A 13,361-nucleotide genomic window follows, 5' to 3' on the forward strand; every position below is an offset into this window, starting at 1 on the left:
TGAGGTGCTCCATGTGAGATTGCAGTAAGGATCAGAGATGGCGAACAGTAGAAGTCAACCAACCAAAGCTCAGCAGCTGTTTATTAGTTCCACAACAATTACTAGAGCATGAACTCCTTAAAGGTTAGACACAATGTGTGACTATGTGATTTCCCTTTCCTCTTTCCCTACAGTCTACCTAACACTAGTAGAGGGCCACTACTAGGGATTGAACCCAGGTTCTTGCTCATGCTGGGCAAGCATACCACCACTGAGCTGTGCCTTCAGCCCCCCAAAATTCTTGTCTATAGATCTGTAATTCTGTCTGCTACAGGTTGTCGTGGTTCCCATCCCTCCTGGAGTGTAAGAGTTCAATTCTTTTTGCACGTGCAAGCCGCTTTTCCTAATCTAAGTCCATTCTTAGGACTGCTTGTAACATCTACTTGTTCCCTCTTTAACAAGGAGCTAAATAAAATCTTTGTCACTTGCTCATTTTCTATCTGTATGACAGCCATGAATTTATTTTCTTTCGAAAGGCGTCTTTTAATATTGCTGCTACTTCTTTACCAAAGCAGTGGGCTTCTGTGGAGGGCAGACACCTTGCCTGAATCTCCCTCTCAGGGTCAGATGGAGTTGGACAGCATTAGCGTTAATATCTTGTCCTTGGGTAGACAGAAAAGCTCCCTAGGAGTCCGGCTTCAGGTCCTGTGCCAACAACTTGCGGTGACACAGAGGAAAGCACTTCTCTCAGAGAGTCAGTCTGCCTATTTGTGAAATGGGCTCCTAACGAACCTCTAGACTCCCGGGGCAGCCTCCTAGGGCTACATGTCCTCCCCAAATCCCCTCCTCCTGAATACCCTTCCTGGGGTGGCGCCCTGGCTGGAACGCAAGAGATTTGGCCTTTGGGGTCTCTGAGATCCGCGGGGTGCCGCGGGGCCTCTGGAGTGGAAGAGCGTTTTGGAGCCAGAAAGCCGGAGCCGCCCAGGAATTTTGGCTCAGACTTGGAGCATTTCCTCCTGGGCCGGCCGGCGCTATCCTGGGGAGGGCGTCCGCCGGCAGACACCGCGCTGAGATTTGCCAGGCCAGCACCATGGGGCTCCTGCTCTGCGCACAGGCTGGGCTCGCCCTGCTCTGCGCCGCGGGCGCCTTGGCGGGTGAGTGGGACCCGGGGCGCGGACAGGGAACCCAGGGAGACCGCAGATGGCGAGGTAGGAATGAAAGACAGAGGCAAAGAAAGAGGCGGATAGAGGGAAGGAGGGATAGAGATGGAGAGAGAGAGAGAGAGAGAGAGAGAGAGAGAGAGAGAGAGAGAGAGAGAGAGAGATGATAGAGATAGCAAAGAGATAGATATAAAGATGGAGATAGAGAGATAGAGATAGAGAGAGGAGATAGATGCTGAAAGGGAGAGACAGCGGTGAGAAAATAGAAAGAAGCAGAGAAGGGCGGAGAAATGAAGATAAGAACAAGTGCTAAAGGAGAGGGGGAGCCTAAAAAGAGAAGGAAAGGCTGAGACAGAAAGAGGCTTTGGAGATAAATGGATATGAAGGAGAATAGAAAGAAAAAGGAGTCTGAAAAACAAACAAACAAACAAAAGAACAAGAAGAAAAGAAAAAGAGGAACTGGATGGGCAAGAAGAAAGGAGAAAGAGGCAAAGAGAAAGTTTTAGCGACCAAAGGGGACAAGAGCTCAGAAAGCCCATGCCAGGGGCCCAGCGGGAGAGAGAGGAAGGGTGGGGATGGAGGTCAAGGCTTCTTGGTGGGGCAGCCCTGGAAGCCATCTCCACCCCCAAGGCCTGCGGGGGCGGCCAGGTCTGGCTTCAGGGGGCACTGCTTTGGCAGCTGAGCTCCACAGCATGAATGACCAGGCAAGGCCCAGATTCAAATGCCAGGTGGCCTGAGGGGGTTCTGCAGGCAAGTGGAGGCAAGCCTCCAGGGTTCCAGTTTCCTTGAGGGTCCAAGCTACCGTGGATGGGGAGTGGAAGTGGAGGGGGAGGGGGGCTTACAGGAGGGAGAGGCCATCTGGGTTTCTTGCCTTGCACTGTTCCCTTTACGCACTCTCTCCTGCAGTCTGATGCTGCCCCTTCCCAGGCGAAACTGTGAAGAGACAGGGTAACTCGTGTCAAGGAACATATTGTCCTACAACCCAGGACTATATATACACAGAGGCACGTCCCTCCACACCAAGACTCTCCTTATTGTACAGCACTTTACATTTCGCAGCCAGATTCCCATTTACTCAGGGAACAGTTGCTGCTCATCCCAGTTGTCCCTATGAGGAGAAAGCTCATTTCTCATGGATGCAAGAAAGAGCCCTGTCCAGGCATCCAGCACTGCAGCCCCCTCAGACAGGCTGTTGGACCCACCCATGCAGAAGTGCCCTGTTGACATAGAAATGTAGGAGTGGCTTTCGGGGACCAGTGTACTGACTGAGTACTCAGGGAAAGGACTCAGGCAGTCCTGATCCTTGGGAACTTCCACCTTGGGTAAGTCACTTTACACATCTGAGGCTGTTTCCTCCTCTGTAAATTGAGGAGAAGCAAGTCATCCCCCAAGCTGGCTTCAGGGATAGGATGAGAGGAGGTGCCCACCAAGAAGCACACATCCAATCTAGCTCTCAGACAACCAGATCACTCCCAGCCTCAGTTTCCTCACCTGGTAAAGATAATCAACTGCTTCTGCTTAAGGCTGGTTGAAGAAGGGTGGAAATTCTGCCCAGCATAGAGCTCTATCCACACTGCATGACCTCCCCATCACCTCCCTGGGCAAGGGGCCCTCCTCCCACTCAGCCCAGGCTCCCACAGCTAAAGGCACAAAGCCTTTCTGTGCTTCTCTGAGGGAGGAGCCAGCTCCTCCCCAAAGTGATTTTTTGTGGCTCTTTTAACCACAATTGATATATACATTTTAAATTCGTTTTTAAGCATTATTTTTCCTTCTGATTATGCACGCTCATTGCTACAGATGGAAAAGAAGAAAGTATAAATATGTTAATGTACTTTCTCACATTTTAATTTATAACATTTCAGATTTCAGACAATATCCCACTGTTTTCCTTAACATTTTAAAAAATATAATTTTTTTTATTTTTATTTGATGCATAGGAATTATACATATTTCTGGGGTACAGAGTTTTCCTTAATTTTTTGATGATGTGAACATTAGGCCACAAACTATACAAAATAATAGTCATAAACATAGAATATTGTGTAACATATCTAGAAACCTGCCTTAAGTACTAATTCATGGCCAATCTTGTTTTATCTATGAGTCTACATCCTCTCTCCTGCCTGGATTATTTAAAAGTAATTCCAGGCATCCTGTATTTTCATCTATAAATATAAAGATCTATAAATATTTCCTTGTGTATATCTAAAAGATAAATAATTTGGGTCCTGGGCATTAAACCCAGGAGTGATTAACTACTAGCCACATCCCGAGCCCTTCTTTATATTTTATTTAGAGACATGGTCTCACTAAGTTACTGAGGCTGGCTTTGAACTCACAATCCTCCTGCCTCAGTCTCCTGCTTCAGCCTCCCAAGCTGCTGGGATTATAGGTGTGTACCACCTCACCTGTCGAAGAAAAATAATTCTTAAGTAAACATAACTGCAATTATCACACTCCCCAGAATGAACAATCCCTTTCTAGCGAATATTCACTCTGTTCAAATGTCCTTAATTGTGTATATGTGTTTATATATCATTCATTCATTCCAGGTAAGGTGATATACATTTCATTTGGTTGATATGCTTGCTAAATCTCTTCAAATATGTAGGGTCTCTCTCTCTCCCTTTTTTTTTTCTTAAAATTTCTTTATTGAAAAGCTAAGTTTGTCCTGTGAAGTTTTTCATATTTATTTTGCTATTTCTATCACGTTGATATCATTTATTTGTTCCTCTACCTCTCCTATTTTCTATAAAAGATTCCTAAATCTAGAATCTTTATCTAATTCCAGGTAGAATTTTCTTTGCAATAATACTTTATAGGTGGTCTTTATGATTTTAATTTGAATTTATTTGATTACTGGTGAGATTGGACTTTTTCTTCAAAGGTGTATTGGTCATTGGTACAGATTCTTATAAACTACTTTACACTTTCTCAATTGTGGCATTGAGGTTTTTCACATTGACCTAGTAAAGCTTTTTTATATATTGAGTGAAGTGAACTGCTTTGTGTTACCTGTAGAGAACTTCTCTTAAGGTAAAGCTTCAGCTGAGCTCCTTTTTGCTGTCAGAGGAATCCCAAATTAATTCTAGTCTTCTTCATTAATATTACCATTCTCACTCACCCCTTGGGGCTTGAACTGTCACTGTCTACCACCTTCCCTGTGTCTATGGATATCTGTCTGCCATTGAGATTCTGCTTTTGCTTTGGATCAAAACGGAAGATGCTGGAGGTTTGTGGTGAGGATCCTATAATACCTGTCCAGCCCCTCATTTTACAAAGGAGGCAGCAGAAGCCCAAAGATGGGAGACCCTTAACCTACACAAAGTCACACTACTGCTAGGGGACAGTATAGACAGTATCAGGCAGTGAGACTCAAATTCTCCTGCCGCCACCTAACAGCTATGCAATCTTCAGCATGTCATTCAACCTTTTTTTATCCTTGGTTGTTTGGTCTGTAAAAAATTAAAATAATTAAAAAGACCTCAAAATATATGTAAATGAGATGATGCAAATAAGCACGTAACAAAAAAGCTTGGCACATAACAAGCCATCCCAAATCAATAGTCACTTGGAATGTAGAGTATGGTTATGCCCATTTAAAAAACAAAGAAAGCTAAGGTCCAGCAAGTGGGACTGGCTTGGAGCAGAGCATCCCAGCGCCTCTTGGACCCTTGCACCCTCTGACCCCTGCATGGGTTTAGCTTCTCCATCTTGAGTACTGGTCAGAGTGATCTGGAAAGAACGCTTGCCTCCACACAGAGAGCTGTGTCCCAGTTGACTTCCTGACCTCCCTGCTCCATGCCTTCCTCTCCCTGAGCCACAGATTCCTCACCTAGAAAGGCCTTAGAGGGCAATTGAAGAAGCTGGGTGACAGGCAGAGAGCACACCGTGAGAAGGCAGTGTCTTCAACAGCCAGCCCTGTGTTCTTTCCCACAGCACAAAGAGAGAGGTTTGGTCCTGGATGGGTTTTGAGACCTTCTCAGAATCCTGGGGTTTGGGGGTATGTTTAACATGATAAATCAGTGGTTTAAAAAACAGTGTATCGAGATAGAAGTAATCTAGCTTCCTATCCAACTTGGAGAGCAGAGCTGCCAGCCAGCCAGCAGCCAGTCCAGCTCTGAATCAAAACACAGGAGAAATAAACATGGGTGTAATGGAAAGGGGGTCTTGTTACAGCAGCTTAACTTGCTTTCTAAAAGTAAAGTACTAACTTAACCCAAAGAATGCATCAAAATGACACTGGCACACTCACAGTGATCCACAGGGCTCCCATCCAGATCCAGAAAATGTCCAGAGGACAAGGAAACTAGGACACATCCCTTCTTAAACAAAACAAACCAAACAAAACAAAAATCTGCACTCTCAGGATCTTCACTCTCTCTTTCAGGGCTGGAGGGTCCCTCTCCTGCTTCAGCCAGAGCAGCTCCACAGACTGGAAGTCCTCACACACTCACTTCAAAGTAGCGTTCTTCTGCTTTATGTATTTATTTTTCTGCTTCTTAAAAAAAAAAAAAGCCACTGATGGTTTTGAATGAATCACAAATATTTATACAAGTATTAGATGTGGAAAAAGTTATCATTCTATTATGTTGAGTGTGATCAAATATAATTAACCCCCCAGTGACCAATGCTGATGGTAAAAATAGGATGTGACATTGATGATCGGGAAGGCGACTGTTAGACTCACTACTGAGAAAATGGTCATCACCCAGCACAAGAAATCACTTTAGTTGTGGGTGCTTCCTTACTCTCTGAATGCCAGATCCCAAAGGTCTCCCTGTGAGGTCTGTAAGTGGGAAGGGATCATATTTTCTATCCCAAAGGACAGGTCCTGGTGGTCAGGTCTCTAACTGGGCCAACCCAGCGCTTCCCCTGGGCTTCTGGACTCCCTCTGGCAGTGCAGGATGCTTCTCCACCCATGGCCACTGGCCAGGGTGCACATCAGGCCTTGAGCAGGAGCTGAGCCAGAGAAAACAAGCCAACATCCAAGGAGGTCCATTTCCCAACTGGTGGGGTCAGGAGAGCAGGAGGAAGGAAGGAAGGGACACTGGCGAGCCACAGTTTGGGCTCTGAAAGCTATGCCATGATAATCCTTCAGCCTTTCCCACTCCTGACAGCCAGATATGGGGGGTAAGGCAGAGAAAGAGAGAAACGGAAGGCACACAATTTTTGCCTTGTTGGAGTTTCTGCTCCAAGAAGTAACTTTTCCTTTGGAGATCACTTTTAAGGCCTCTTAGCAGGCCCCGAAAGGCAGAGAAGCATCTTGGATGAGCTACATCTGGAGGCATCGGGTTAACCCCAGCCCAATTTACACAAGAGGCTGCAGAGGCTCAGGAGGACAAAAGAAGTTTCTCCATAGTCCGGGATAACTAGTGGCTGAGCCAGGCTGAGGATGGGCCTACAAGATGTTCTTGGCCAAAATGCATTCAGACCAAAGCAACGAGTAGCCCCCATTGTGGGGCTGGCTGGGCAGGGAGGTTGTCAAGGCCCACTCCAAGTTTTCTCTCTCACAGGGAGTCCCCCAGAGGCCCGGATGAGCTCATGGACAGTTATGCAGTGGTGCACAGATCCCAGCTCTGTCCAGATGTGAGGGATTAGTGCTGAGCTGTGTGGAGAATGACCTCAGCCCAGTCTCTTCCCCAGGGAGATGCTGGAGCCAAGTCAGACTTCATCGCAGGCACGTAGGGAACACGGAGCTTGAGGCCAATGGAGGGGAGCAGTTGCATGTTGTTTGAGCATCCACAGCTGGCTCATCCGCTGTCTGCTGCCAGGGTTGCATTGCTTCCTCTCTGCATGAGCTCTGAGAAGGGTGGGAGGAGAGGAGGCAGGTGATACCCAGGGAAATGACTTCATCAAAGGTCCTCAGGTATGTATGCTCACAGGCTCACACCAGGACAGTCCCCTCTTCCTGGGACAGCCTACACTGTGGGCAAAAGCTTCTCACTCTGCAAAGTCTTTCCTCTCCAGGCTGAGACCCTAGTTTAAGCTAAGACAAATGAGACCAGGATCACCTCCTGACCTTCCCCTACCTCTTAAAGGCTTTCTTACAATGCCAGCCCTTCCAATGGGGGTCTCCCATACAATCCTCCCTCTGCATTCTATCCATGACAGCTTCTACTTTTTGCTAACAACCCCATCAGACAACTGGCTTATTTTATGAAAAATGTCAAACCATATACCTAAATGTAGAGGGAATAGTGGAATGCACCCCCATGTGACTGTCACCCATCTCTAGCAATGGTCAACCCTGGGCTGATTTTGTTTGCTCTAAAGGCCTGTTCATGCCTCTCCTTCATCCCCATGCCAAGCCTGGGGTATTTTGAAGTAAATCCAATGTATCATAGCATTTCAGCTGTACATATTTTAGTCTGGGTTTCTAAAAGACTCGTTTTTATATAAGTAGCCAACATGCCAGGATACCAGCCTCCTCCCTCCCCAAATTCAACAATACCACCACTGTCTTTTGTGGAGGGCTTTCTAAGTCCAATAGAAGAAAATAGCAAAAAGGAGAATTTAAAAAGCAAATCGTTCTCTGCAAGAGGTGCTGTATTAGTCAATTGGCCATCACTATAATGAAACACCTCAGGTGATTGACTCACAAAGAGAAAAGCTTTGTTTTGGCTCAGAGTTTTGGAGGTCCCAGTCTATGCTTGCTTGGCCCCATTGCTCTGGGCCTAGGGGGGAGGCAACGCATCATGCTGGAGGCTTATGACAAAGCAGACCACTCGCCTTATCAGTCAGAAAGGAAAGGAGTAAGAGACAGAAATCCCACAAAGTCCTTTGAGGGCACACCCCCAATGACCTCAGGCGCTCCCAGGAGGCCCCACTGCCTGAAGGGCCACAGAGCTTCCCAATAGCAGCATCCTGGGGACCAATCATTTACACATGGGCTTTGGGGACACTTGGGACCCAAACTACAGCAACGGGTGCTTCTGGAGCTGCCAATTGGTGCTGACTCCCACACAGCCTCCCTCTCTACTTCCCCTCCAAGCTGCTCTTTATTCAAGTTCCCTGTTCAAAGCTGCACGAATGAGCTGATTCTCAATGTTTAAAAAAGCATTTTCTGATTTCTTCGGTGTAACTATTCTCGCCATGGCTACCATTTTAATGGCTGCTTTTAACAACCCAGAACAGAATTCCTAAAAAGTCAACAAGTCAGTTGGCCATGATGTTCAGCAGACAGTCCCATCTTATTTCGCAGTTAGAGGTCTTCAGGTGAGTATCCCCCGCCATTTAAACAGTTTAAAAATTTAAACAATTTTTTTGGCCATTTAAACAGTTCCCTGGACCCATTCCTGCTGTGATCCTTTTGTCTTCTCTGATGGTGGTCTGTCTCCCTTCTGGATCCCATGGCCTCCCATTTGCACGAAATACACTCCTTTAGTTCTGTTTCATGGCTGTGTTTCTCCAGTGCTTAAGCAAACAGAAACGACAACAGGAAACACTTTTCTAGGCTTGGTGATCTGATCTGCCTTCCCTCTTGCCCAAGCCTCATGAAAAGGGTTCCCGGACCTGGCCCATCCTCTCATCCCTCTGCCTCGCCTGCACCACTCTGGCAGAAGTGTGGGGTGAAACTGGGCAGGGCCTTCTGTTGCTGCCCTTCTGTGCTCTTCAGGTTAGCCCTCCCTGCTGCCTTACGCCATGCTGTCCTTGTCACCTTCTGTAGAATCTGTAAAGCTCTTCACTTCTCCTGACCTCTGGGACAGCACCCTGAGTGGCAGCATTCTTCCAGGTGCCCCGCAGGCAGCTCAGAGTCACCACCTCCAAACCTTGAGCGCAGAACCAAGGCTCTGAAACTTCTGGTGTGAGGGTTGGTGGTGCCAGGAGAACAAGGTTGGGGAGGAAACTGGTGAATCGAAGTTGAGAAGGTTGAATCTCAGGTCTTCTCTTCCCAGCAGTGGCATTTCAGCCTTCTTTGCATCAATTTCCCTATTTGTAAGTTGGGGGTCTTAGCAGGCTGTCGGAGGGGCAGTTAACATATTGAGTTAACATATTGCTTGGCACACTGCTTGGTAACACTCGTCAAATGCCAGCTATGATCACCTGTGCCCAGTGTCAATGCTACTATTAAAACACCTCCTTCCTCCCTCCTTCCTTCCCTCCCTCCCTCCCTTCCTTCCTTGTTACTGGGGATTGAACTCAGGGGTGCTTCACTACTGAGCCACATCATCCCCAAAACTTTTGATTTATTTATTTATTTTTGATACAGGGTCTCACTAAGTTGCAGAGGGTCTTACTAAATTGCTGAGGCTGGCCTCAAACCAGCAATCCTCCTGCCTCAGTCTCCCAAGTTCCTGGGATTACAGGCATGCAACCACCACATCCAGCTTTCCCCACGCATTTTCTTTCCCTCTATTCCTTTTGCTACTGTGTTCATCACTCCTTACTCTGATTACCTCCTGCCTCCAAAGACCTACCCTTCCAATCTATTATCTGTATTTAAAATACTCGACTGTTAAAATAAAGCTCCGAACATTGTAATTGGTTTTCTTTTTAATATTTTTTGTCAATGGACCTTTTTTTTTCCTTTTTTTTTAGTGCCGTGCTGAGAATCTAACCCAGTGCCTCACACATGCTAGGCAAGCTTTCTACCACTGAGCCACAACCCCAGCCCTGTAATTGTTTGTTTATTTATTTATTTACTTACTTACTTACATATTTATTTATTTTTAAAGCCTTAGGATAAAGATCTACCCTTTGGCTTTGTTTCCAGGATCCCTCTGCCCCATCTCCTCTCCCACCCTCTGGTCTCTGGTCACTCCAAATCCCTGGAGGTTGTGTCCTGTGGAGCCTGTTATTTCATGGCTCTCTCTGGCTAAAATCTGTTCTTTCCTGACTTTTCCCAGGCCAGGCACTGCATCCTCATGAAGCCCACTTGGGTCTGTAGGTGAAGGTGGCTGCAGAGACAAGTGGTGATAGGGTGGCGGCAACCTGCACACTAGCTCGCACCTGAGCATTTCTCTGCTCATCCTTGGGAGCTTTCAAGACCCACCTCACTCCAAGTCTGGAGTCTCTGTGCTGCAGTGAAACCAAGGGTTCCACTGACAAGACTCGTTTTTCCACAGCCGCTGAGCCCCTCAGCCCCTCCCAAGGAGACCCCGCTTGGAGCACAGGCTGTGACAGATACATGGCGGTCCCAGACCGTTTAGACGTGATGGAAGAGGTAATAAAGGTGTTGAGGTGGGGGACATGAAGCATAAAGACCACTTCCCTGACAGGCTGGTGGCACAGACACATCCTGGAATGGCAGGAAATCAGTTCAATCCTGTCCCTTAATCACCTCGTTGACTGTCCCCCTGCCCTAACTGGGGCAGCTGGTTCAGGTGACCAGCTGAATGCAGAATTAAGGAAAGTAGAAATCTGGTCCCTGTGTTTTGTGGTAACACCATGGCTCATGACCTGGGGTTCATAAGCTTATGTGGGGGAAATTTTACATCTTTATTGTCGCAGACCTTTAATTGAGACTTTGTGTTCCTATTCACAGTAGAACTGTATGGTAACTTTGTCCTCAACAGAAATCACAAATAACTTCATGCCATTATAGTCATTGGGAATATCTCAACATGTGCCAGGTGCAGAGGCACACATCTGTAATCCTAGCGACTTGTGAGGGTAAGGCAGGAAGATTACCAAATCTGAGATCAGCCTTTAGCAAGACTCTGTTGCAAAATAAAAAGTAAAAACAGCTGGGGATATAGTTCATCTCAGTTGTAAAGTACCCCTGGGTTCAATCCCTAGTATAGGAAAAAAAGAAGGAATATCTCAAGTCATTTACACTCCTTATTGTGTTAGGATAGCATTAATTGTTATGCTCGATTTTAGATCATTTTATTTAGTGAGTTAAATAAGTACATATATTTTATATCAAAATTTTTAACATTTGAATAATATTTAATAAAGTTTATTTCCTTGTTAACACTACAGCATTTTCTTTTTTACATTTAAAACATTTTTCTGAAAAGTTCTGTAGGTTTCATCAGACTGCCAACATAGCCCATGACAAAAAAAGTTTAGAATCCTGAATAAAGAAAAATTAAAAATCCCGAACCTGTTATTTGGCAGCTGTGCCACCAGGGGGCGCGACAATAAAAGGAATATGAACTCTGGCTGCCAAGTTCTAAAGCAGAAAGGGGGTGCTTCTGCCAAGCCTGGGACGGAGACAGCTGAGTGCAGACGGGGAGGGGCCTTGGAGGGCAAGCCGCCTGGGACATTGTCATGTGGGGAAACAGGGAGGTGGGAGCAGAGCCCGAATGAGCACCCAGTTCTCTCCCCGCTGGACCCAGTGGTCCTTTGAGCGTGGCAGACTATGCAGAAGTTGCCCTCCTCTTGTCCCTAACTTCGCCCCCCTCTCCCGCTCTAGACGGCGGAGAAGGTGGTGGAGCACCTGGAGGCAGAAGTGAAAGGCCTCCTGGGCCTGCTGGAGGAGCTGGCCTGGAACCTGCCGCCGGGGCCCTTCAGCCCCGCCCCAGACCTCCTCGGAGACGGTGAGCGGCGGGGAAGGCTGGGGAGGCTGGGGAGGCTACAGCCCCTGAGCCTCGGTGCGCGGAGAGAGGTGGCTGCTCCACCGCAGGAGTGCAGCCTGGACCAGCAGGGAGACCCTCTGCCTGCCTTTCCGAAGGGACAGCTCGCGCCACCGCGGGCACCGCTGCAGCCGAGCGTTGATTCGAGGTGTACTCACAACCCCGACCTGGAAAGTGTCTCCCTCCGACGCGGGCCTTGGGCACGCCTCAGAGATCCCCCGTCCTCTTTCATCTCCTTCCCAGCATCCACTCTTGTTCCATCCCAAATCCCCGCCAGGGAAGGCCCGCACGTCACTGATGGGGCCATGGTGGGATTGTCACCTGCTTCCTTCTTGAGCCCTGTGTGTCCAGGGGACTGAGGAGGGAATGGGGGAGTAAACTGCTGACATTGTGAGGATGAGGGGACCATTCAGTACCCCCTGCAGCTCACTCTGGGGTCCCCCCTTTCTTTCAGATCACTTCTGAGCAGCAGCGGTAGAGGAGCTGAGCAGCTGGAGGTGGGACCTCGTGGAGGGCAACTCAGACCAGAGCCGCGTCTTCTCGCCCTCCTTTCCCTACCTTTGTGTGAAATAAAAGCAACTCCTTTGATGTCCTCTGTGTATGTGGACAGAGACCCCTACAGCCACAATCCCTTCTCCCTTTTTCTTCCATGCTCTGAGGCTCTGGTTCCCCCTCTAGACTCAGATCTGGGAGCAGCACCCTGCCACCTGTGCTTCGGCCCTCCTTATTTATAGGGACAGACTGTGAGCAGGAGTGGTACCCAGAGGTTAGACTCCTGAGGCCCAGAATCATAACAGGGACACAGCAGAAGGGCCCTGTAAGTAGCCTTGCTACTCAAACTTAGGCCCCAGAAAAACAGCAACAGCACCACCCCAGAGCTCCTCAGAAATGCAGGATTTTAGCAGAGTTCAGTGGCACACACCTGCGCTCCCAGATGCGCAGGAAGCTGTTGCAAGAAGATCACAAGTTTGAGGCCGTCCTAAGCAACTTAGTGGGACCCTGACTCAATATAAAAATTTTTAAAAAGGGCTGGGGGTGGTACAGTGCTTGCCTAGTGTGTGGCCAGGCCGGGTTCCCATCTCCAGTACACACACACACACACACACACACACACACACACACACACGAAATGCAGGCTCTAGGACCCATCCAGATCTCCTGAATTAGAATCTGCATCTTAATGAGATTCCCCAGGGGATTTCTGTGTTCACTGAAGACACCCCACTCCCACCACGTTGGTGCTGGGGATGAAACTCACCACCACCACCAAGGCTCTACCACTGAGCCTTACCTCCAGCCCTTTTAAAATGTTTTTTCCTATTAAAATAAAATTTACATAAAATTCACCATTTTAACCAGTTTAAACTACAAATTCAGCGGCTTTCAGTATATACACAATGTTATACAATCAATTCCATCTAATTCCAGAACATTTTCATCATATCCTGCAATTACTAGGCAGTTACTTCCCATTCCCTCTCCCACCAGTCCCCTAAAGATCTCTAACCTTTCTCTCTATGGACTTGTCTCTCTGAATATTTTATATAAATGAATCATACAATAAGTGGCCCTTTGTATCTGGCTTCTTTCACTGAGCATGTTTTTAGGTTGTACACCTATCAGAACATTCCTTTTCATGGTTGAATGATGTTCCATTGAATGGATGTACCTCATTTTATTCATCCAAGCATTAATAAAT

General features: G+C 47.4%; 1 protein-coding gene across 2 annotated transcripts; it reads left to right on the plus strand.

The window, feature by feature from the left end:
* The first annotated feature begins 834 nt into the window (after nucleotides 1–834).
* Plac9 (placenta associated 9) lies at nucleotides 835–13,361 on the plus strand. Of its 2 annotated transcripts, none has more exons than XM_071611130.1 (4): nucleotides 835–1,187; nucleotides 10,208–10,305; nucleotides 11,503–11,626; nucleotides 12,117–13,361. In XM_071611130.1, the coding sequence occupies exons 1-4, from the start codon at nucleotides 1,070–1,072 to the stop codon at nucleotides 12,125–12,127; spliced, it is 351 nt and encodes a 116-aa protein (XP_071467231.1). In that variant the 5' UTR covers nucleotides 835–1,069; the 3' UTR covers nucleotides 12,128–13,361. The 2 variants fall into 2 exon arrangements, with proteins under 2 accessions (XP_071467231.1, XP_027787246.2); XM_027931445.2 differs by having other exon boundaries at nucleotides 846–1,133; nucleotides 12,117–13,354.

Source organism: Marmota flaviventris, chromosome 4 (genome assembly GCF_047511675.1).
Source record: "Marmota flaviventris isolate mMarFla1 chromosome 4, mMarFla1.hap1, whole genome shotgun sequence".
Lineage (NCBI taxonomy): Eukaryota > Metazoa > Chordata > Mammalia > Rodentia > Sciuridae > Marmota > Marmota flaviventris.